Raw genomic sequence first — 27,534 nt, forward strand, 5'->3', positions numbered from 1 at the left:
CGACTGAAAATTCGTGTATAAACTTATATCACTTCAGTTCTGCTTGATTGTTTTGAAATCCAAATCCAGGTCGTGAAACTACTTTACATTTTCAGAAAACCATTGAATAATTGTAGATGGAAGGTAGTAGATTACGGTTCATCAAAAGTTAAATGAATTACAAGATCCCTCATTACTTTCTGAAGCTCTTCAATTAGAGAGGCGTCACGAGGCCCTGAGTTTATTTGAAGAATACTCAAAAATAAAAATATAGAGCTGTTTGAAGAAGAACCTTGTGCTCATTAACGTTTTGTATGCTTTCATTACGAGAAGAAATTAAACAGTCCGCTGGGTGAAATTATTTCAAGTGTTTTTGACAGAGGCCATGCTCAATTAATCATAAAATAAGATGAAGTCAAATAAATGATTCATTTACGATGGTGACTCATGAAATTTCACAAACCATTTTTTCATTAGGCAGTTACTGGATACTAGATTTACATGACTGGGAACCTCACAATTCAGTTATTGACACAAATGTAAAATATTTAAAATACATTATCGACAGTAGTATACAAGACATATCACTTGATTCTGTGCTCAAGTAACGTTTCAAAAAATTATGTACAGTGTGTAACGAACTACAATTTCACTAGAGTAATATTTGCAACCCCGATGCACAAATGTTTGTACAGTGTGTATGTACAGTGTGTAACGAACTACAATTTCACGAGAGTAATATTTGCAACCCCGTTGCACAAATATTTGTAACACCAAGATATTTATCAGGGCCTGAAAAATACTTTTATTAATTTTTTAGATAATGAATCAATATATTGTAAATTATTTATAGGAGTATCATTTCGTTCATTTAGAATATAAAATATTGTCCAGAGAGTATTACGTTATTGCGGAATCACTTCAAATATCTCATTTTGTTATTCTTAGATTTCAATAACACGCTTTGTATATTTCTGCGAAGAGAATTTCATGGTATTATTTTTTTTACTTGATTTACTTTCGAATTTTCTGATTATAATTTTGTTACTCATTCTGTTCGGTTCAGTATTACAGTATTATAGTATTACAGGATTATTTCCGGACAATTCGTTGAAATCCAACTCCTCAATACATAAACTTTCCAAAAACTTTGGACTACGTATGCTTGTCCTTCTTCAAACAATTTCGAGCCTGACTACACAACTGCGAGGTCTATAGTACTGCGTTATATTTTGTGGACACTGAGAAGCCATGACAAAATTGAGGGTGATATCCTTCTTTCAGTCGTCCTATAATTGAACTTTGCTGAAAACTGTATGGCTTCAAGGTGTATGAGATGTACACCATCTCTTCCAAAGTTGATATGAACTGACGAAACATCTGTTTCGTACTTTGAGTTCGACGAAACTGGGGCCAAACAATTCTACAATGTAGCCGATAGCACCGTTTTCCAATTCCATCGATACGTCACTATTTCAAAGTGTACTACTATTTAACTAGTCAAGCCCTGATATTTGATACCCATATTGAGGTAGTTGTGAAATAATCCAGCATTGTGTAGCTGTGGCCATCTTGAATTTACTATGATACAGAATTCATCAAATTGTATGGTCAAGTTTGTCAAGTTCTGTCATTTGATACCCATATTGAAGTAGTTGTGAAAAAATATGTATCCGCCATTTTGTAGCTGTCACCATCTTGGATCTACAATGATACAGAATTCATTGAAGTGTATAAAGTGTACACAACTAAATGTCAAATGAAGCTGTCAACAGAAAGCGGGTTAAACTTCAATTACTAGAGTTGACCCAAAAAAAGAAGACAAGCTTAATAAAACCGTTTAGAAACCTGCAGACCACGCCAAAAAACTAAAAAAAAGCTTTGACACAAATCTTATTATAACCGTTTTGGTAAATTTTCAAAAAAACATTTTTCCTAAAAGTATGTTTTTCATAAGTAGATAATAATACACCATTAGGTACTACAAGGTCTTTTTCTGTAAGTTTTGAGTTGAAAAGCTCTTCAATGAGGAGACGTCTGCTATATTGAATGAAGAATGATGCCACTTTTGTAATTCAGTGCCCAAATGATAGGGATTATTATCGGAATCGTAGAGGTATCCAGAATGCTATATCTTTGCTAATTGTATTTCTCTCATTACACTCTTTCGAGTAATATACGTATCACAGGAGTCACTATAGAAATCATAATTGACCAATTTGTGTATCTTGTGATTGAATATTTCTGGTTAAAAAGTATATCTGTGTTAATTCGGTAGCAAGTGAACAGCTTTCACCAAATTCAATATTCAGAAGAAAAAAAACCATAATTGGGACATAATTGAATCGAGAATGAATAGTAAAAGTGAATAGTTATTAAACTCAGCATGAAGTATAAATTGGAAGCTGGTGATGGAAAGTTTATAAGCGTCTCTAACATGGCATTTCAATATTTATGTACCATTCTAATCCAATGAATAGTTTAAATGCACAATAGCTCACTTCAATTGAACCTCTCCACCATCTTTACAGTGGAAGTTTTTCTACTGATTATATGTTTTCCAGTTATTGAATATTTATAAATATTCGAATCATTTTATTACATAGGACAATTGAAGTTTTTAATTTTCTTAAAAAGTCTGTTTTGAAATGTACCAGTTTTATTCTTTTGATGTTTAGTTCTACTATGTGGAAATTGACGTCACTTCATTTGACATTATGATTCCGTACAGAAATTCTGCATTCTAGAAGTGACCAAGAGAATATGAGAATTTAAAACCACTTTGACATGTTCCCACTACGATTTCTTCTGCTGAACAATTAATCATTCAAAAAAATTGACAATGCTATCTCTAGTGATATATTCGAATCCGTTTCCGATACGGAATGAACAATTCAGTATTACTGAAATGAATATTCATGAGAATGTGAAAAGTCATTCGGAATGAATTTGTGTTTCCAGAACCGCACCAGATATAATCAACTGCAACAATTTTACCTCTATTTGTACTGTTCATCCTCATTTTGGAATATTCAGATGAGTTTGAATTGAATAGTCATTGATGTTTATGACAAAATGAATTTCAACTTTATTAGGGAGGTTCACAATTCATGTGAGACGTTTAGAGGGTGAAGGGAGTCGAGGCAAAACTCATCCAATCTCACGTGAGGGAGAGTGAGTATCACGAAAAATATCAACTAACATTTTCATCTTCTAGTAATAGTGTGAAATTGCGAGAATAATGTCTCGAATAACACATATTCTTTCACTAGAATGTGACTAATTGTGCAAACGATCCGAAATAACACAGAAGTTTGAATACTAAGCCTAACAATTTGTTGATGAAAACTATTGAGTAAATTTCGTTTTTTCAAGTGAATCCAACGTAATGAAGCACAAATCAACGTATTAGCAATAAAAATAGAGATTGAAAAATATCTCATGAGATTGAAGGGAAAGGAGATGAACGTCGACCGAACGATCTTCTCTCCCTCTAACATCGGATCAAGAGTAAGAGCGTCTTAGTTCTCCAACTCCTGATCATATCACAAACCCAGGAAACTCAATATAATTTCAAGGGTGGAATATCATATGAATCTGTACCAAATTATTGATAAGCAAAAGCAGAATCTGCATAAGGAGAGAAAAACTTTCCCTCTGCAAGTCAGAAAACGCAGGTGTGAGCCGCAACACGCAAGCTGCATTGGAGGGTCAAACTGACTACTCACTTTGGACTTTCCTAACTGTGTCTTATGAAACAGTTCTATAGACATCAGGGTCATCATTATAATGAATTCCAGCCAGGGCGAATCTGGTCCATAGCTGACCTCTTTTGTGATTAATTAGTTACGTATTGGGTTATTGACGGACATCTGAAGAGGTGACAAATGTGGTTGGGTACGTTTATTCCTTGCTAGTTGGGCCGTGACTTCTGCGATATGCTCCTTATTGATTTCTACTGAAGTGTCGCAGAATAGCATTTTTCTGAAAATGTTTGAACCACATCTGTTCATCTGTATTTCATATAAAGAACCGACGAACACAACTAATACCTGTGGAAGCAATAGGTTCAATTTATGAGTTGAGGAAGACGTTGCAAATGCCGAATCCAAATAATCGACAGAGTTAAGTACTTGTAAGCAATTCGAATTAATAAATGAGAAATAATCTAGTCTATTTTCAATACATTCAACCTCTTTGCCAGTTCACGATTTGAGTGTTTCATATCGACCTACGAAACAGACGAGAAACCGGGGGTGACAGAAAAACCATAAACAGGTTTTTCCCACTTTAAACTAAACTGGAGATTAAAAAATTCACGAAGATTGAATTTTTAATTTATAATATACCTACCGATGGTGGAAAATTAGAAAAGAATTAAATTAAATGGTAAATGAATATTCCTGGAGTTCAATCCCAACATATTGAGGTGCCAAAATAACGATTTGGTGTTGGGATAAAACTCCTTCTTTCTTGAAGGTGCGAATCGAATACCAGCTGCTCTTGTGACGAAACATTTTTATGAACAATGATGCCATTAAATATATTTACGAGAGAAATCATCTACTTATGATGCACTGTTTGGAACCTTTGGTGTAGTAATGAATATTAGGTACTGGAGTTTTTTCCCAACACCAAACCGTTATTTTTAACACCTCGACACGTGTTTCGATTACCAAGTGATCATCTTCAAGAGGAAGATTAAACTGGAAACTTCCCTAACCTGACGCTATTTATACTATACAGGTATACCATTCAGGTAAACCATACAGGTATACCAGACCTAAAATAATTTTACAATTTGCCTTATCTATTATTTCACAATATGTACTTATATAATGTTTAAATGTTATAGCTATATATATAAAACAATTTTCAGCTATATAAAAAATATTAATTTCACAATTGCCTATCTAAATTTATTTTTACAATATGTCCTTATGTAGTAATCAGTAAATCCAATATTATTTCAACAAGCTATATATTTGGTATTGCTTCGTCATCGTTATTCATAATTTTATTATGTTTACTTATTTCTACACTCTCATAGGCATTTAGTTTCCTGTTGTTGTTAACTTGTCTAACTAATCTTAATGAACATCATGTCTATGGAATGCTGATTTTTCAGATCTTCCATATTTTAAGTGTGCTATGTGTTCCTTATACTTACTTTATTAGATCTTTTTGTCTGTCCATAATATTTTGCATTGTAGTCCTTACATTCCATTTCGTAAATTCCAGACTTTTCCGAATTCTCGACTTCGTCTTTTGGACTTCCCAGAAGGCTATGTAGTGTATGACTTGTTTTAAAAACCACCTCCATACCTAGTTCCTTGGAAATATTTCCAAAGTTCTTCGTATATTGGTGGTATGGAATTGAGATGTATTTATCATGGTTTTTGTCCTTTCTGAATTAACCTAAACTTCTTCTTTCTTATTATGTAATTTACAATACCGCTCGAAAAACCGTTAGTGACTGCTATTTTCTGTATTGTACGTTTTTCTCTTGTGAACCTATCATATGTTAGAGGGAAAGTCAAAAGACGATGCACTGAAAAATTTAACCCAGCACGTTTGTGCTGTCCACAGTAATGTGAACTGTCAGGAATATACCTGTACGTGCTTGTTTCTTTTCTAAATATATTGTATTCTAACCCTCCATATTGGCTCCTCATTACCAAAACGTCAAGAAATGGTAGTAGCTTATTTTCTAACTCATACGTGAATTTTATTGATGGACATCTATTATTCAAAAAGCAAGCAAAGTCGATTTTTTGGTATTGAATATCGCGAAAATATCATCCACCTGTGGTATACCTGTATGGTTTACCTGTATGGTATACCTGTATAGTATAAATAGCGTTAGCTTAGGGAAGTTTCCAGTTTAATTTTCCTCTTGAAGATAATCGCTTGGTGATCGAAACAGGTGTCGAGGTGTTAAAAATAACGATTTGGTGTTGAGAAAAAACTCAGTAATATTCAGAAATCATCTAGGTTGTTTACTGATTTCTCTCGTGAATTATATAATCGTCATCATTGACTAATTGTTTTTTCTATAATATTTTCATACATATGCCATTTTTATTAAAACATTTCGAAGATTTTTTCTCAGGCATTTCCAAAAGTATATTTTCTGCTCGATGAAGTTCCATACATGATACTGATGAGGTTCAACTTGAGCGAAACTGTTTGTGTTTTATTGGGCTCACTGAGATTTGCATTTATTTTGTTTTCTTGACATATTGAGGAGTTTTTGTTGAGTAGAAAAGATGGTTTTTGGAACTGAAAATGAAAGTTTCGTGAAAAAGTTCATTTTTCCCAGTTTCCTCATCAGGATATAACTGACTACATATTTCTATGTAGAATCAAGCAGATACAATCATCACTGGACGATGGATACTTGCAATCGAAAAGTCGTGAGGTAATCAATTATTTAGATAGTGGAGACCGTAACATTTAATACATCCAGTCGTATTCAGTAATCTTTAAACATATCGCAGTATCTCAGGAGATGTAAACAATGAAGTAATTAATCTATTCGTAGAGAGGACATACAAACTCATGCCAGGTGCTAGGTTTGTTCCATGTATATAGTGCCGTTTTCAATGTTTCTATGGTGGATGTGCAAATGGAATTCTAAAAGATTCATTTCCATTCCATCGAAATTGAAGGAAAACATTATGCTGGCATACTATTGAATCAATATGTACTGTAAATTCCGATATTTTTTCAGTGTCCTGAAAACCTTTGTAATGCATAACTTTTAAAATGGAATTCCAAACACTTTCCACGTGAATGCATTTCTGTATTATGCTTCAGTTACCCTTTCGTAATGAAAATACCGATGGGCACGTCTTCAAAGAGATCTAAATACGATAAATGTTATGCTGATATTTCGGTGAGTCATAATGAACTGATACTCTTGGGGTTTTCAAAACGAAATAATGAATCTGAACGTTTGTTTCATTTAAAGTTTTATTTCAACAGCCCGTTTCATGTATTCTAAAAAGAAAAGTTGGTCATGTGCGTTAGTTTCATTTCATTTCATCAAAAGTATGATTATTTCATTCATTGATTGTGTTTTAATTTGATTTCATGCTGTTTTTCACTACGACTTCAAGTGTAATCGTTAATTAAAAATTAGCTAACCCGGCGAACTTCGTACCGCCTTAGATTCAATATATAATAATAATAATATTTATTCATCTATGTTGCATACAGAATAGAATTACCATTAACCACACACAGGGTTCAACCCTGTGTCTGGTTAAATTAACAATGACCTAAATTAAAATAATGTCACATATAACACAATATCAATCACAATTACTCACATAAACTTATGATGCACTGTTTGGAACCTTTGGTGTAGTAATGAATATGACTGGAGTTTTTTCCCAACACAAAATCGTTATTTTTAACACCTTGACACGTGTTTCGATCACCAAGTGATCATCTTCAAAGAGGAAGATTAAAACTGAGAATGAAAAATTTTTATTTATATTTCTGACAAATACTTGTTAACGTAAATTTTCTTGATTATCTTGATTTGATTTCATATGAATGCCACAATGCCACTTCACTTTGAATTGTGAATGAGGATTTTTGGTTTTAGAAGCAGATAGTAATAGAGAATTTCTGAATCTTGTGTCTGAATCTTCTACTTTCACTTTCAGTCTATGATAGCATTCAATATTGATTTGTTCTTTATGAATTCCGACAGGTGAATGATATTCTCGACAAAAAAAGATTATACATCACAGTCTTGTGGAAAGCCATGTCACTTATAGACTACTCGGATGTTGAGGTATATCTAAAAGTCATATCCATTCTCTTGAAATCATTCAGAAACGATTTTCGAAACTGATGCTATCTTAGAGCTCGAGATATTCAAGTGATGCACTATTTGAAGAATCGGTATTACTAGATGTATAATCTTTTTTTGTCGAGAATATCATTCACCTGTCGGAATTCATAAAGAACAAATCAATATTGAATGCTATCATAGACTGAAAGTAAAAGTAGAAGATTCAGACACAAGATTCAGAAATACTCTATTACTATCTGCTTCTGAAACCGTAAATCCTCATTCACAATTCAAATTGAAGTGGCCTTGTGGCATTGATATGAAATCAAATCAAGACGTTTATAATTTACATTAACAAGTATTTGTCAGAAATATATATATATATAAAAACTATTCATTTTCAAAAATGGACGCTCTTGAAAATATACCTCTTTCAATCTAAAACTATAGCGAAACAATAAAGATGTATGTGAACAATAACGATCACACCACTTGAAGACATATAAATGTAAAACATAACTCAAATAAGTCAGAATGGAGTGGAAAATGAATCTAATCTTCAAAATATTACGCAGGAGAGTAGTAGATTTTGCCTAGTTGTTGGGAAGACTATCGATTCAAGGAGAAAAAGTATAAAAGAAGTATCATTTAAGGCAAATTATTATGTACATACTGATGAAAGGACTTATAGTTTAACTGAATTTATACCCAATTATTTATTTCCAGCTAAAATATTTCTGTTTGAAAATCTGTTCAAAATCTGTTTTTCCGTTAACCAGCTGTCGCACCCCTACGAACGACAATCCTCAGAAGTCGAAACTTGTGCGAGATAAGGAAATACGAGATCTCACCTTTTAACGTGTGATTTCTAACACGGGTTGGACGATAGCAAGTGAAATTCGATCGTTCATACGATCTTGAACCACCAAGCAACACGACAGTCAATCCGAGTGAGTGAACAAAGCACCCACGTCGAACCACCTGGCTACTGATCGACCAGTACTAATATTGTTACTGGTACTGTAGTAAAACAGAACGATACAAAATATTTTGATAACAAAAAAAAAATATCATATTGATGAATATCCTAGAAATAAATGGAACAAGTCTTCTATTTTTATATGCCCGAACCTTGAATGCTGTTCCAGAAAGAAGTGGCGGGAATCTTTGTTTTATATTAGTTTCATTTCCATCGTCTACTTTTTGATGATATTTTTTTTACGACCAAACAGTTTTTTTAATTTCAGTTAGTTTTGTGAGTATCACACCTTCATTGCACATCAGTTTGTCTGCAAGAATTTGCTTCAGAAATGATACATTTAAATTCATTTAATTTTTTGGGAAAGAAAGTTTTTGGCTTTCTACTACTCCATCTGATACAAAAAAAGGGATGAGAGAATCTTCCAAAGAAAGGAAGGAAGTAATCAATTTGAAACTCTATACATGGATGTGTAGATCATGCAAAGAAGTAACTTTCAGATACAAACTGAAAGAAAGTCCTCCTGAAACAGCTACTTTCATATAAACATTGAATTACACAGATGGAGTAGTAGAAAGCCAAAAACTTCCTTTCCCAAAAAATTAATCACTCCTAAAAATATAACCCCTTCAATTCAAATAAGATTCCTCTTGGCTGGGATTAAATCAAATAGGTGAATGAATGTCATTACGATGTCATCGATGACATAAGCAGATCAAGCTTATTCCGTGACATTCAAAATCGTAATTCATGAATGAAGTGTGTGTATTTTCTATAATGTTATCCAATTTGGCACTGAAGAGCCTTAGGGCAAGTGTCTTAAGGCGAAACATCGGTGTATACCAGTGAGGGTGACAGTGTTCCATGTGAGTACAATTTATTACCATTCATTCAAAGTAGAACTCATGTGAATGATATCTGATTCTTATTCCACAACAAATGTTTGAAATACAAACTGAGTAGAGAAAAGTATCTTCTGTATAATTCAGTGTTCGTATAGAAGTATTTGTTTCGAAAGAATTATTTTCTTTCGTGTAATTCAATGTTTATATGAAAGTAGCTGTTTCAGGAGGACTTTCTTTCAGGTTGTATCTGAAAGGTACTTCTTTGCATGATCTACACATCCATGTATAGAGTTTCAAATTGATTACTTCCTTCCTTTCTTTGTAAGATTCTCTTATCCCCTTTTTTGTATCAGATGGAGTAGTAGAAAGCCAAAAACTTTCTTTCCCAAAAAATTAATCACTTCTAAAAATATAACCCCTTCAATTCAAATAAGATTCCTCTTGGCTGGGATTGAATCAAATAGGTGAATGAATATCATTACGATGTCATCGATGACATAAGCAGATCAAGCTTATTCCGTGACATTCAAAATCGTAATTCATGAATGAAGTGTGTGTATTTTCTATAATGTTATCCAATTTGGTACTGAAGAGCCTTAGGGCAAGTGTCTTAAGGCAAAACATCGGTGTATACCAGTGAGGGTGACAGTGTTCTATGTGAGTACAATTTATTACCATTCATTCAAAGTAGAACTTATGTGAGTGATATCTGATTCTTATTCCACAACAAATGTTCGAAATACAAACTGAGTAGAGAAAAGTATCTTCTGTATAATTCAGTGTTCATATAGAAGTATTTGTTTCGAAATAATTATTTTCTTTCGTGTAATTCAATGTTTATATGAAAGTAGCTGTTTCAGGAGGACTTTCTTTCAGTTTGTATCTGAAAGTTACTTCTTTGCATGATCTACACATCCATGTATTGAGTTTCAAATTGATTACTTCCTTCCTTTCTTTGGAAGATTCTCTCATCCCCTTTTTTTGTATCAGATGGAGTAGTAGAAAGCCAAAAACTTTCTTTCTCAAAAAATTAGTCACTCCTAAAAATATAACCCCTTCAATTCAAATAAGATTCCTCTTGGCTGGGATTAAATCAAATAGGTGAATGACTGTCATTACGATGTCATCGATGACATAAGCAGATCAAGCCTATTCCGTGACATTCAAAATCGTAATTCATGAATGAAGTGTGTGTATTTTTTATAATGTTATCCAATTTGGTACTGAAGAGCCTTAGGGCAAGTGTCTTAAGGCGAAACATCGGTGTACACCAGTGAGGGTGACAGTGTTCTATGTGAGTACAATTTATTACCATTCATTCAAATTAGAACTCATGTGAATGATATCTGATTCTTAACCCACAACAAATGTTTGAAATACAAACTGAGTAGAGAAAAGTATCTTCTGTATAATTCAGTGTTCATATAGAAGTATTTGTTTCGAAAGAATTATTTTCTTTCGTGTAATTCAATGTTTATATGAAAGTAGCTGTTTCAGCTTCCTTCCTTTCTTTGGAAAATTCTCTCATCCCCTTTTTTCATATCAGATGGAGTATTAGAAAGCCAAAAACTTTCTTTTCCAAAAAATTTTTGGTACTTTTTATATTCGGATTTTTTACTTATATTTTCTTAAAAGTCGATTCAATTGAACCTGATTTGAATCTAAATATCCGAGTCATTCGATCGAATCGATTGAACACTGTCCATTCCTACGATGGCATCTCCGTTCTTTATATGAGCTCCAAATAAGTTGATTTTTTGCCTCAGAAGATTCAAACACACTATCATCAGTAAAAGCAATAGAATCTACCCAAAGGTGACAAATATTAGGTGCTTTTCAAAATAGAGGGCTGAGAGTTTAGCCATCCAGAATTTCATAGAACTGACCAGAACATTCGAGAGTATTTTCGGGAGCCTTCCACAACAATTTAAAACATCCCGGAATAATCTGGAATGTTATGGAAGATCCTGAAATATTCTGAAACATTTGAAAACATCCCAAATCATATGAGATCATTATTTGTGATGCACTATTTGGAACTTTTCGTGTAGTAATGAATAGTACTGGAGTTCAATCCCAACATCGAACCGATATTTTCAACACCTCGACACGTCAGTTTGATCTTTCTTTTGAAGATGATCACTTGTTGATTGAAGTACGTATCGAGATGTTTAACGGTTTGGTGTTTGAATGAAACTCCAGTAATATTCATTTAAGATCACTGTGGAATCTTTCAGAATACTTCCGAATGTTGTGGAATTTTCTTAAAGATTATGAACCATTCGAAGAATTTATTGTATGCGGCTACTCGCTCTTGAGGGTTAAAATGTTGCATATAAAAAGTATAGTAGATAGTTATAATTTAGTTGTATACAAATTTTTTACTTCTTATAATTTGCTGTTTATCATTTCATTATAAACCTGAGCGAAACCGGGAACCCAAGCTAATAGCAAATAAATATTTTCCGGAACTAAAATCAACGCTTAAGAAAACGAAAAAATTTAATCAGTATTTCAATTAAGGAACTCTCGACATGTTATGAAACGTTAAAGAATGCCCTACGCCCACTTCTCCTTTTCAAGATTTGTATGTTTTTATCGACCGAAAAGAAAGACCTACTCGAAAGTCGAGGAAAATCGGGAATCCATGTATAGATATTCCTCACTCTCAATAAACCAAGGAACGGAAAGTTTCATCAAACAAAATTCAAGATTACATTCCAGTATATGTGAGACTTCAAAGAGTAGGAATATATAGAAATAAAGAAATCTTCGAAATTCAGACAGAAAAATATATGAATGGCATACCTTCCAAGAGTAAATATGAATTACTACTCTCTTACTGCTCGTAGCAAATTATATTATTTCTCTGATGTTTTGACATGACTGTGCTATGGAAAAAATATTCTAGATTGAATTGACCTGAATATGTTCCTCTTTAAAAAAATCCTACCTACCTACCTGAATCCCTTGCGTTATTTAAATGCTACTTTGCCTTCCTTAGCGATGAAAATGGAGTCAATATTCTATGGTGGAATACAATAAAAAAATCTCACTCACCCATTAACCAATTGATGTAAGTTTGACAACTGAATATCCATGAACAACATCATATTGAAACCTTTCTGTAGAAGAGGAGGAATTGGGGAACATTTAGTTCTTATTTTATTCAAAATTGGGTTGGACAGAATCAGATTATTTGACGCTGTCCCTTTCTGGTTCTGAAATGGTCATCGTGCTTCTGTGATGAAAACTGGTGCGAGTTGGATTCTGGTTGCATCTACGTTTCGTTCAAAAATGACCGTTGCATGAACGGAAATGGCGTTATACATTTTCAATCTACTTATATCACCTTATTTTCCTATATTATTCTAGTTCAAATTCTGTTCATAGGAATTCGCTAAACAACTAATTCATCATGGTTGAAGATGAACCAGATAGAATTTGTGATATTTTATTCGTAGGGTTACAGCTCTGGCTCTGAGAGTGAGTTTTTACAAGGGAAAAATGACGTTTTTTGTCTACGAGCAGTGGTACTGTCACCGGTCATCTCTGGTTTTCCGAGCCAGATATGAAGTCTTCCTCTCAGGGCGTTTGTACTTGTGTTAGAAACCAAAATTTTTTTCGATCGTGACTAATACTTGAAATTACATAATTAATTAGTATTGGCTCAAAATATGGATTCTTCAATACCATGACCTCCGTTAAGTTTTTCTTGAAATATGATAATCATTGTTCACATCTGCGCTTTCGATTGTAAATCTTCAACTCACAATTAGGTATACTATATCGGCATATATCGATATATCCAAACAATATACCTAAGGCAAGTGTCTTACGGTGACGCATCGATGTCTACCAGTGAGGATGACAGTGTTCCATGTAAGTGCAAATTTTTACCATTCATTCAGTGTAGAACTCCTGTGAATGATATCTGAATTTATTCCATAAATAATGTTTGGAAGAGTTACTTCTTTGCATGATCTTCACATCCATGTATAGAATATTACTGGAGTTTTTTCCCAACACCAAATCGTTATTTTTAACACTTCGACACTTATTTTGATCACCAAGTGATCATCTTCAAAGAGGGTGATTAGTTTTAATCTTCCTCTTTGAAGATGATCACTTGGTGATCGAAACACGTGTCAAGGTGTTAAAATAACGATTTGGTGTTGGGAAAAAACCACAGTAATATTCATTATTACACCAAAGGTTCCAAACAGTGCATCATAAGTCCATGTATAGAGTTACTTATTTTAAAATTGATTACTTCCTTCCTTTCTTTGTAAGATTTTCACATTTTTTTGTAACTACATGGAGTAGTAGAAAGCCAAAAACTGTCTTTCCCAAAAATGTACCTACGTAGTATATGAGAAGGTTACTTTCGATATTTTTGCACCTAAGAAGTATACACAAGTAGATCAACCATTAGTTACAACCACAAGTATTAAAATAAATTCAGACTATGCCACCTCCTATGAAATAATAAATACCAATAGTGTCCATCACTTATTCAATGATAGTTTCGCAGAAAAGTATGATCAATTTTATTTGAAATTTATCTCATATTGATAAAATGAACAAAATATTTTATTAAATGATCGATATGTTCACTGATCATATATTTTCCATCACTTGATAAATCAATGAAGCAAGGTTTTCAACACCTTCCCTATGATACCTTAAAAATATTTTTTCTGGCGAACATAAAAAAAATTCAACGTCACTTATTCGTGGCCAGAAAAAGCCGTCAATTGGAAACGACGTCGATAAACTTAATCAAGCCCTCAACTCAAGACGTATAAGTGCCCTGAGGATACATTCTCACATTAAAAGCGGCTTATCCTCATTTTGCAGAGGCGCCTTCGCTGTCTGCTCTCTCTGGTATTTTCAGCTCGATACAATCTCTACGTTCATCTTATTTCCACTTCTATTGGCCTGAAACATCTTGTGGCAGTTTGGAATTGACGTATGTGAGTAATGAACCCTTGAACGTGATTATCATGTTACTAGAGACGAGTATCTCAATCGACAACACTTCTCTCTGTTTCCAATCATCCTTTATTTCACATTATTTGTTGTTAAAGAAAGAATAATTGAAGAAAATGCCATTACCTCTATGATAACTTCAATAAAATGCACATTGAAACTCTTTCACTCCGCAGAAAACAGTGTATAAATTATTAAAACACGTTTTTTGAAGTAAAACACTGAATTCATTCTGTCACAAATTTTTGATAAATTTAAAATACCCAAATTGCTTTAACAGACATAGGTAATGGAATCCTTCTTATTCTTTTAGTTTTCGTTATATTACAATCTCATTATAACCCAGCTAATTAAAGTCTTTCTCAGTTTATGGAATGATTCTTGAAATTCAATCATGTATTGTTAGTTGTAATGAAATTCATATACGAGTACTTATTGACTTCATGAAAATCTCAAGACCACTGAGGATTTTGTTAATTAATTAATATATTTGATTTTGTGGATTTTCTCTCATTTATTTACTTACAGAACAGCAGATGTCTCTGATCACACTTGTTCCATAATCAGTTCCCTTTGTGTTCCAGATTGTTATCATTTACAAACTAACACACCTTTATAATATAATGACATGACAACTGTCATTGTCAAAATGTCAACTGTCTTGTGCCTCTCTCCCTTGTTTCTGAATGCACATGGCGTTTACCGGTATTCCCATAATTTTAAAACAAATAACGATTTTTATTAAAAGTTTTAATTCATTATTCTTCTTTGTATCCAGTGAGGTGTCTACCTCTTTTAACTTGATGACTATTTTATTGTATTGACATGTTTCAATTGTTTAGATATAACATTCTTTTCGACACGGCCAACCTCACTGACAGTAAGTTGTTAAAAAAAATTTTTTTATATCATTATTAAAATAAAAAAAAAACTTTTTCATATTGTATTATCACCATAAAACATTTGTAGCTTTTCCCTGAAGATGATAATAAATTTTATCGAAATATTGGAATAACTTGTGTTATAAGAGTACACTTCCGTTCTGCTGTTCACCCAAAGAAATTCCCAAGTTTTGTTCTTAACTAGTCAGCAAAGACTGTCCTTCAACTATATATATATATATATATATATATATATATATATATATATATATATATATATATATATATATGATGTGTTGTTTTTCCGGGTGTTCATCCGTTGTGTACACCTCTCGAAGCGAAGCAGTAACTCGTCTTGATAATGCCATCTGAGATGATGGCGAAACGTCGACTATCGAATAGTACACAACGGATGAACACCCGGAAAAACAACACATCATATTCTACCATCCGTGAAAACCTACATTGTAATATATATATATATATATATATATATATATATATATATATATATATATATATATATATATATATATATATACAGATAGAGATTTTATCGAGTGTGTATGATACAAATCAAGAATGAAATAATTCGTGGACACTCAAAAAAAAAGGGGACAAACCGCGGACACGTATTTCTGGCTATTGGCCTCATCAGCGCGGTGCAGCCAAGTGTAAAGATGGGCAACACTTGTTGTTGCCCATATAAAGGGAGAGTTGATTGCTAACATTTTCATTATCAGCATTATGTTTTTTAGTTCCAATAAGTTACTGTATACACTGCTGAGATTATCAATGTCAGTTCTCTTATTCATGCAATCAGAAGACTCAACCATTTCAAGAACAAGGCGTTTGGAAAATTTTTTTGTATGTTAAACTTTGATATTAGAGTGATTTGGTTTATGCCATGTTTCAATAGAATGTTTCGCTAATGCACATGATTTCTTATTGAGCTTCATATATCACTTTTATGTGAAGTTATTCCATCTTTCAGAATTCTAGATGTTGTTCCAATATAATTCAAATTACAATTGTTTCAAGGAATGTTATAAATCACATTTGACTTATTTTGTAGTACCTGTTTCATCTTTCAATTTGGTATTCAAATTCTTCATAGTTTCAATATTTTTTTGGAATATTTCGATATTTTCTTCATTATGAAAAAGTTATATGATATTTGAAAATAAATTTCCAAAATTAGGTATAGATTTATAGGAAAAATTGATAGGTAACTATTATTACATAAGTTTCTGTTGATTACATCGGAATTTGTATTACTGCCAGTATTGAAAATTATTTTATTGAGAAGTTGTCTGGGATAGGAATTTTTTATCAATATGCCTTCAAGGAGTCTGATTTTTTTGCTCGAGGGAAGGATGTACTAATTTTCTTATTCTTTTTTGCAAACACAGTATTGAATTGGTATCAACTGGTTTTTTATGAAAAGAATAGTAATTGATATACTCGTATCTTTCTGAATCAGTAGGTTTGACATACTAGTGATCAAGGAATTATGAGTTTTACGGATAAATCTTGTATCAAGAAAAGGAAGGGTCTGATTATTTTCTATTTCGATAGTGAATTGCAATTTTTCATCATATCTATTCCAAATAGAAATTCAAACTGAATTACATGACAGCTGTCATTATTTTCAATTGTTTTTGGTCTCTCTCTCTTTGGTCTTCAACAACATGGATTTTACCAGTAATCCATAATTTTGAAACAAATAATGATTTTTAGTAAATTTTTATTCAATATTCTTCTTTGTATTCAGTGAGGAGTCAACCTTTCTTAATGTAGTCACTTGTTCATTGTATTGACATGTTTCAATTGTTTAAATGTAACATATTTTTCGACACGGCCAACCTCACTAACAGTAAGTTTGAGACCTTTCATAATAATTTTCATATTCTATAACCATTATACAAATTTTGTAGTTTTTCTTTGAAGATGATAATAAATTTTATCGAAATATTGGAATAACTTGTGGTATAAATATTTGGAAAGGAGTTTCTTGGGGTTTGGATTTTTCAATTTAATTTCTCATAATTGAACTAAGCTGCAATGTTGAATTAGAATAAATTTTAACATTTTCCTTTATCACTTAATTCAACAATGCAGCCTAGTTTAATTATGAGAAATCAAATTGAAAAAAGTCCTCGGCCAAGGACGAAACGTCTCAAGAAAAAAAAACATGAAATTATAAAACAACAACAAAAATCAATTGGCGTTCCGGGGCGATAGCCAGGCGGTTCGAGGTGGGTGCTTTGTTCACTCACTCGAATTGACTGCCGTGTTGGTCGGTGGTTCAAGCCCTAGTCTGAACGATCGATTTTCACTTGCTATCGTCCAACCCGTGTTAGGAATCACACGTTAAAAGGTTATACCTCGGTAATCCTTAGCTCGCACGAGTTTCGACTTCTGAGGGTTGTGGTTCGTAGGGGTGCGACAGCTGGTTAACGGTAGAACAGATTTTGAAACAGAATTTTTTATCATTGATTCCAGTGGCGCATTTGTTTTATCAGCTATCCGGAAAAACCTGCAGCACCACATCATCTGAAGATCTTGATCTGTTAATATCCTATCTGTTTCATAAAACAAAATGTAGGGTGTCTCCAAAGGCTCTAATAAATTCAATACACCGCCAGAACACTTGGTGACACGACTATCGTCAAACTTAAAACAGGCCGTTTCGTCGTTGGCTAAGGCGTAGTAACGACCAGATTCAACGCCAGAACCACAGTGAACAATGACTGCATGAAAATTATAATAAATGGTCTGCTAGATTGAAGTGTTCATAAATTTCGAACCTTCGTAAGAGTTTGGTGCTTCCGTCAAAGGTTGAGTCATGTTTGAAGATCATCAGTGTTATAATTAGATTGACTGGTGCTTCAGTTATACTTGTTTTCTTATAACTGTTAGTTAGTTTGGCACATGTTTGGCAATATCACCTGTTTAAAATTTCATATTCAGATGATTTAACAATAAGTTTTGCACGGACTGGTTACTAGTCATATTGGGAAACGCTAGTTTCCTATTACAGACGCTTTTGAAGTGCGTCTGTAATTTTCATATTTTCTACGATTCGGCTCCTGCTTTGGAGCCAGTTTCAAGAATCACTCGGAACTGTACTTACATGACTCGAGGACAAGGTCGCAATCTCCCTTGCTCCCAAGTCTCGTCACTAGCTCTATGCGTGCTGTGTTCAGCTCTAAGTGCGGTTCAACCCGGACAACAGTAAAATAAAGGGGGTCTGTTGGAATGTAGGTTGCACTACATCGTTTACTTGAACTATACCTAGAACTGGTATCTATGGTGTAAATAAGGATAGCTTTGTAAGGAGTATGATTAGTTTGATCTTCCTCGAAACACGTGTCGAGGTATCAAAATAACGGTTTGGTGTTGGGACAAAACTTCTGTAATATACACCTTAAATATGTTTTTCTGTAACACTTCAGGAGATGTAATTCCACCGCATTATGAATGTTTAATTCGACTGAATAATTAATATACATTCAACATGTCCAATCATATAATACATGGGGCCATCTAACTTGAGCACAGATAAAAAATGAAAATTCTATTTTGAATTAATGTCAAGCGAAATCTATTTTTCCTCAAGTTATTTAATGTTTCTGGCCAAAGGTAGTGATCTCATCATTATTCAGAATTTAACAGATAAACTTAACTTACCCTGCCTTCCTCACGGCGCCAGTGCAGTTGAAAGAAGCAGCCGCCGTTCCAGTCTGTTTCGCTTTGTAGGGAGAGTTCATAACGCTCTCACCATCATCTTCGTCGGAGACGGCCGTCGTCAAGGACATGCGATCATCGTCCGATATCTGCAACGAGGAGGAATTTTTCATTAAAATTTGAAATATATTGAGATCAAGATCATTACTTCAATATGAAGGCGATCCGAAAAAAGTCTCTCATATTGTCATTATTTGTATTTGTTAAAGATGATAAAGTGAGGATACTGAATCAACCGATCATAATTGAATATATTCATAAAATATAAACTCTTCACGAGTTGTCTAGACTAGACCATTCACATACATTTTTTAGATACAAATATAGATAAAAAAATCTTTTCGATAAAACTGATTTCGTTTTTGAACATCAACTGAAAATACACCGAAACAAATTTGTTCTCTAGTTTATACACCAAACAATCATAACGGAATCGAAACTGATTTCATATATAGAAAAACTACACAATGTGACATGTAATATCACTGAAATGGAACATTTTGACTTCAACTACTAACGAAGAACTCAACTCTGGCAAAAAATTATGACTGCTCTGACTAACCGTATAAATGATTTTCACGCACTGTCATTTTGACAAGAGCAAATGTATCCTTTCCGGTATCATGATATAAAGTCGAGATTTTTTGCAATGATTGAGTTATTCGAAAAAGTGCTAATGGGGTGTTTTCGAGGTAAACTTCGAAGTACACGTAGAGATTGGATTTTTTCTAAGTGGATTTTCTATTGATACTCTTTCATATATCACATGTGTATTGTTTCTGTGAATGATATCTGTTCCAAGTTCATAACGAATGTTTGGAGTGAGAACCGGATGGAGAACAGTGATTTTCGTGAAGTTCAGTTTTCATATATTTGAATGTGGTTGTTTTGGATGGATTTCGTCTTCAAGTTTGTGCATGATACACACACACACACACACACCATAGAACCAGTCATAGTTGACCAGATACATAACTCATTACTATCGAGGAAGATCATACATAAGCCAATTCATCTCTTCACAAATGTGTTTTTTTAAGCATCAAACAAAAGCACTACAGGAAAATCACAAAGGCATTCAATAACCGGTGCAAGTGCGAGAGTAGCAATTTTTTCACTTCAATAATGTACTATAACAAAGAAGTTTTAGTGAAATAAAAGGTATATAGATTTTGAAAAATGCGAAATGAAAATGTTTTTTTAACACTTTTTTTTATAACTAACGTTACTGCAATTTCCTCCAGAACATTTTCAAACTGATACATCAATTTAGGTAATATATCTATTTCTTACACAAAATCTGAATTGACAAATATATTCCCTGAAAAAGTACGAAACAAAATAGCTGCGGAAGACACCACAGTTGGAAAATGAAATTTTATCGTCAATAATTCTTCGAAACGTCTCGAAGAAATGGGTAAGATTGCGGAAAAACCAGGGAAAGCTGGTGAATGTTTGTCCTGTGCTTATACTCGATGTTCTCACTATCATCAATCATATCGTGATTCAGAAATATTGCCTGGATTATGCGGAAAAATGTCTCCTAAAATATGGAAAGGAAACTGATTTGAATAGAAAAGCCGAAAAAAAAGTTCCGCGAAGAGATTTGTGACCTGATTATGCTGTAGCAATACACGACTAGCGGTTGCAGCTCAATTCCAAAGTTCTGAAAGGATTATAGATTAAGAGCTTCAAATATGTCAGCACATGATATTCTCGAATATCGCAGGGATTGGAATAATATATGATTTTTCCTTAGTGACACATGGATGGAGTATTGTAGTCAAAGTAAAAATGATTCTTCAAGAAGGTTGCGTACGGTGGACAGAAACAACCAAACAAGGAAATCTCTCATATTTGGCGTTAAAAAATCGCTTGAACCCGTAGATTCTGATTTATAGAAAAAAATCCAGCCTATTTTTAACATCAACACTATCAACCATAGCTCGAATCTCAAAAGGATTATGGTTTTGATACCACGTATCGTCTCTGGTAGCAGTATATATCGAAAAAAAAACTTTATAGATAAACAGCTAGTGTAGTTTAGGAGAATCGAGCAATCATCCGGTTTGCCAATAGGGTGCCTAGAACTGGTATCAAATCATCAGTTTGGACTTCCATTGTCTAATATAATATAAATTGATTCGAAATCCCTAAAATAATCTACAAAAAAATTGAAAATATAAGCTGAAAAATAACAATCATATTAGGCAAAAAAAAACTGAAATTACAATGAAATAAAATACAAACAACAATCAAAAAATAAAAAAATTGAACCATCAACACGAGATGGAAATTAAAAATTATCAACATAAATGAACATTGAGAATTGGTAGATTCTAGGCCTAGTTGCTTCACGACCTTTCGATTGTTAGTATCCACAATCGTCTTTGGGTTATAACTGTGGTATACATTGTTTTGAAATCCTTGGAGAATCTATAAAAAAATTTAAAAAATTGCTGGAAAATAATAATCATATTGAGAAAAAATAAACTGTGAATCTTCCACAATCGTCTTCGGGTGATAACAGTTATTACCCAAAGATGATTGTTAATATTAACAATCGAAACGTCATGAAGTAACTTGGCTTGAAATTTTTAATGTTCATTACTCATTAATAATTTCAAAATTTCATCTCGTGTTAATAGTTTTTTGCTTAATATAATTGTTATTTTTCAGCTTTTGTTTTATATTTTATAGAATCTTTCAAGGATTCCAAACAAACTGGTATCGAATTTGGTCAAAACGGGTGAAGAGTAATTAATGAGATTATAAGAATATGTAATGGAATCGGCCAATAATTGATGAAAACCAAAAACGTACTCGAGTACAGTTGTCCTGTGAGACTTTCACTGGACAGCTTACAAAACAGCAATACGTGTTTTGCTGTATAATAGCTCAATCAAGTGTTTTCATTTCCAACAAAAGCCTCTATCAGAATGTGTATAATATTTTTTGTGTGCCCATATGTTACAATCATAGCATTTGATCCATTTTTCCGTTAGGGGATATGTGTATAATCAGTTAAAACCGACTATTAGTATTCGGTGTTATCACTTCGATTATTATTTTCTGTGCCACTGAATCTTGTTTGTTTCTGAACTTCTGCTTACTGCTGCAGTTCTGCTGAATTCTTTTGAATCTCAATTTTTTCAACTGCATCAACTTTTGATCCTCCTCTTCTTCTTCTTCCCGCTGTTAGTCATTCATTGAAGAGATTGTTGAAGTTCAACTCTCTATGTTCCACGCTTTCTAGTACATTTGTTCGACATCATTTGGGGTAAAAGCCTAATGTTTAGACTTACGTGATGTTCCTCTTCATTTGGACGAAGGCTGTTCAAACTCTGACCCATCATTTAGAAATGATCTCATGCAATCAGAATCGTCGAATATATACTGGTTGGTTGGCCATAGAGTACGGCTCTGTCGTACTCTAAACACTTGATTCGATCCCCAGCGGGGTGGAACAAAGTATGTATTCTGCTGTTTCTTCATTTTCCAAACAGAGGCGACACACACTATCTTACTCCGAGTATCTGCATATGATGATTCAAATGTCAGTAACCTGTAAGAAGGCCTGATAGACATCGTAATTCATCCCTACTGTAGTCCAACAACTGTTTGGTATCAAGCTTCAGAGGGTGAATAAACGCCTTGGAGTGAACTGATCCTGGAAGAATCTTCCATAAGTCTATAAATCTTCTTGCCATCCAGGTGTTCAATCTTTGGCAAAGCCTATAGCGATTCCAATGACAGGTTCTGGTCAGATGAAGCTGCTTGCAGCATCCTTCCTTGCAAGGGGGTCAGCAGCCTCATTGCCTTGCAGGCCGGTATGGCCAGGAATCCAGACCAGAGACAATCTGTTAGGTCTTCCTATTGGGGAAAGTCTTTTTGGCAATTTGCTATCAATTTAAACGTTGTTTGGTAGGAGCCAAGAGCTTCCAACATCGTTAGACTGTCCGAGAATATTTTTATTGGCTGTGATTCTTCTCTCCGCATACAATTCAATGGCGTGAATTTTCGCTTGAAATACAGTCATAGTTTCCTAGGCACGTTGACATCTCTGTCCTGGGTCTGCGACTGAAAATACCTGTACTGGAACCGGAAGGTGTTTTTGATCCATCTGAGAACCAACAAATATCTTCTCTTAATATTTCCTTCTCCCGGAGGATCCAATCCTCTCTACTCGGGGACAGTACTTTATGAGGCAGTTCGTAGGTGACAATTGGAGGCATAAAGTCAAAGGTCATTACCAGAATGCTGTGACTTCCAGTGTCAACCAGCAGTCTGTTGCATTCTGCATTGAAGTGATTTGTGCAATTGGCAATGTGCACAATGTGCAGTCCATCTAGCCTCTCTCTCCATGCTTTCTGTAAGTCTCACCAAATAATCGTGCAACTTCAAATTGTGATATTATACGCCAACGGGACAATGTTGGGACAAGATATTTTTTTCTGAAATCGTTTCTAGGAGCCTTGCAGCGGGGGAGAGACTGAAATACCCTTGCCGGGTTAAGTATCACTGATAAGAGGTGCGTGCAGGAAGGAGCCTACGCAATATAAATAACTGAAACTTTGAAAAATCTGGTGCCCCTTCGTCGAAAAACTTCGGGATGGATCTCCTTTATCTAGCTTCCCTTATGGACCATGAGGTAACCAAGCGATCCGATCCTGAGCAAATAACCCTTACTGTTCTCTCTGTAACATCGGATCAATAGATTTCCAATTCTATGTTGATAGTTATATTACCAGCTGGTATGATGTGTTTTACTTAAAGCACGAAGCATTGTAAATCAGTAAAACTAATAGAGCGTATTATTACTACATGGATGAAGTGTATTATGAAGTGATAAAGAATATTTTCAATTGGAGTATAGTGGGTGATTTTCACATTTTTCTGTCGCCAAAAAAATTGAAACAAACAATATTTTTGTTATAATCCACTTATTTTTGATGCAACGGACTGTTATAAAAATTAAAAAGGAGCTTTTCTTTAGCAAATTATTGAAGGTTTCATTAGTTTTCCTCAAATAATGCATAGTGATCTATTCACTTCACTATTTACTTTGCCGTTTGACGAATAAGAACCAACAATCAACAAGCTTTAACTTCGTTTTCATCCTCTTTGTTTTGTCTTGAGCTGAATTTTCAGTAAGGAAGACTTTTTTGACATGTGTTTATTGGTTGAAAAATTGACTTTGTCACTCACAAATGAGAGTAGCTGGAAATGCATTCACTAATGACAAATGATAAGTGCATTCGTTTTTCAGGATGAATGAAATTTGGAACCTCTGGCGTTGAAGGAATCTATTGAAAACACGGTCTTAGTACATTCAGTAGATTCAGTTTTTCATGAATACAGTGTGGTCATTCAAGTGGGCAATATGTGACATTTTTTTAAAATTAACTGCACAACCAAAAAACAAATATTGCCAAAAGTTGGTGCACATTCGTCATTTATATTAGGTAAGTTGGTAGCCGGGCGGTTCGACGTGAGTGTTTTGTTCACTCTCTCAGTCAACCGATGTGTGAGTCGGTGGTTTAAGCCGCAGGCTGATCGATTGATTTTCACTTGCTATCGTCTAACCCGTGTTGAGAATTACACGTTGAAAGGTGAGACCTCGTTATCCTTAGTTCGCACAAGTGCGTCAGCTAGTTAACGGAAAAAACATATTCTTCTTAACATATTAGGTACACTTAGAATGGTTGCAAGTCAACCAGCGTATAGAGTATGTCAAAAAATATAAAAATTGTACAGGAGTGAAGTACCCTCATTTCCGAAAATTCGGCAAAGTTAAGCCTAAATACTGAAACATGGCCACTCACGTAATTGTTTTAATTTATTTTATTAATGACTTCCCAATTTGATTTTTTTTTATATAATCATCCACAGCATTTCCAAAAAGTAATCACAATCAAATCAGTTGAGCATAACTTAGTTCAAATTCAAGAATATATGAAATTAACTTGGATTTTTAATTTTTTAGGGGCTTTCAAACCTCATGATTTTTTAAAATTCCGCAAACCATATTATTAACAAGGTTTAACATCATTAATGATAATATGCATATTCAAAAATTTTCATTTGATGTGAACATTTTGTATTTGAAATGTTCATGAACTATTGCGGATACCCATGGCACAAAACAAATGAGGGCTGAAAGAAAACATTATGACAGTTTGCTGACATTAACATATTCTTGAAAAATTATTGTTCGATTTTTGAGTTTATATCATTTCAAATGCCTCCTCCAAGACAGTTAAGGTTAGCCGAGAAGGCATATTCAGTTTTAATATGTGGAGATAACCATAAACCAGTGCGTGAAGCAGCAAATATATTTAATGAACGTCATCCAGACAAAAAAGTGCACTATTCCACTGTTTAGCAGCATTTTAAATAATTTGGAACAGACTGGGTATTAAGATTGTAAATATAGAAATGAACGTACGAAAACTGTATGTACTACTTTAGGCAGTTGTTGAATGCCCCCTAGAAGATCCACACAAAAATTTTCTAGTTATACGGGTATAAAACAAAGCTATGTTGAAAAGATTCTTAAGAAAAATGAATGTCATGCCTATAGGCCTATTTTTATTTGCACGTTTCAAGAACAACACTATGACTAACGGTATGACTTCTAGATGTGGATTCAAAAGAACATATAAAATATTTACATGATTTCTATAAATATATTATTTTTGGAACTGAATCCACGTTTACAACAATTGGCGTTGTCACTTTCCAAAATTGTAGGTGGTGGTAGGACAAAAATTCAAATTTTGTCGTTGACAATAAATACTAATATTATCAAAAAAAATGTATGGTGCGGTATTGTTAACAACAAATTGGTAGGGTCACTAGGGTCGTTTTTTTCGTCACAACCTAACTGGTGGTAGCTAACTAATTGTTTGGATAATATGAGTTTTCAAGAACGACATAACTTATGGTTTATACATGATGGATGTCCTGCTCATTCTACTAGATTTGTTTCAGAATGTTTGAATGAGAAATTAGGTGATAAATGATTAGGACGAAATACTGATCCACGGATGGCCTCCTCTTTCACCAAATCTCACCCCATTAGATTTTTTTATAGGCATATTCGAAGCAAAAGGTTCACAAAAATCGACCATTCAATGATGCTGAGAATCTTGAAAATTCTAAACGATTTCATTGCAGAAATATTCCAGGAAGTATGTTGCAGTTTACTCTTTGTGAATTTTATGATTGGGGAATTAAATACATTGAACGAGAAGGTGAACACACAGAGACACGTTAAGTTATAATAATAATGAGCCGATAAAAATTTTCAAAACCATCGGCACTGCTTTCAAATACAATTGGAAACATTAAATTATTCCTTTTTGATTCAATAATACTCAATTATGATAATGATAATGTTTACTTTCAACCTGTATTTCATGTTTGTCGATTAATTCACAAATATTTTAGATAGAAGTAATGATGTTTTCCCTAGTTGAAAATATGGTTTGCGAAATTTTTAAAGTTGTGTCAACTATCGTTGCAACATTTCAAGTTAATTGCACAAATATGTTCGAATTTGAACGAAGTTATGTTCAACTGATTCGATTATGATTAACTCATGAACGTGTTTAGAGTGATTATGAAAAAATTACAAACTTGGAAAAAATTACCGAAAAAAATTGAAAAACTAAAAAGTGGAATTCAATCGCGTAGAATCCAGGAAAATGAACCTGAGATCTATTACTCCTTGAATTACATAACAAGTTCTATAATGATTGAATCAATAGGAAATCTCAATACAATTTTCTCTAATATATAAAATCTTCATATGAACCACCTGATCATTAACAAAAACGAAAATATTCTCACTCAATTCGAAATTGAGTGAGAATATATAAAAATTCAGGGCATATACAACAAAATATAAATAAAAAAGGAAAATCATTATTGGTTCTTTATAAATGTACGAAAATCAGATGAACAGTTTATTGAAATTGAAGACAATAATGAAAATATTAATTTATTTTTCGAACGAATATACAAATATGCATGAAAAATATTTCACGTTCCCGATAATTCTCCAGCGGTTACTTTATTAGGATCCCATTTACATCGGAATATCACAGAACTCAGAAAATCACATATAATTAACAATGAGCTACGCAGAGTGATATCTTTACGTCGTTCCATTTTCGTCACGGAATCCAATAAATTTTGTGTCACTATCTCAACCACCTAATTAAAAGTTGCGGCATACGTTCTTCACCTATTATGGGATTGAAGTATGTAGAGAATTTGCATTTCGCCTGGGGGAAT

At 33.5% G+C, this 27,534-nt stretch overlaps 1 protein-coding gene across 1 annotated transcript in view; it reads right to left on the reverse strand.

The window, feature by feature from the left end:
- The window catches only part of sif (guanine nucleotide exchange factor still life), a 653,408-nt gene that overhangs the window by 286,803 nt on the left and 339,071 nt on the right, over nt 1–27,534 (reverse strand). The window contains 1 exon segment of the mRNA XM_074173996.1: nt 19,177–19,322. Within this exon segment, the coding sequence (XP_074030097.1) occupies nt 19,177–19,322 (146 nt within the window).

This window comes from Leptinotarsa decemlineata, unplaced genomic scaffold (assembly GCF_025532065.1).
Source record: "Leptinotarsa decemlineata unplaced genomic scaffold, Ldec_3_MD MMD2_tig00000505_RagTag_RagTag, whole genome shotgun sequence".
NCBI classification, from domain to species: Eukaryota; Metazoa; Arthropoda; class Insecta; order Coleoptera; family Chrysomelidae; genus Leptinotarsa; species Leptinotarsa decemlineata.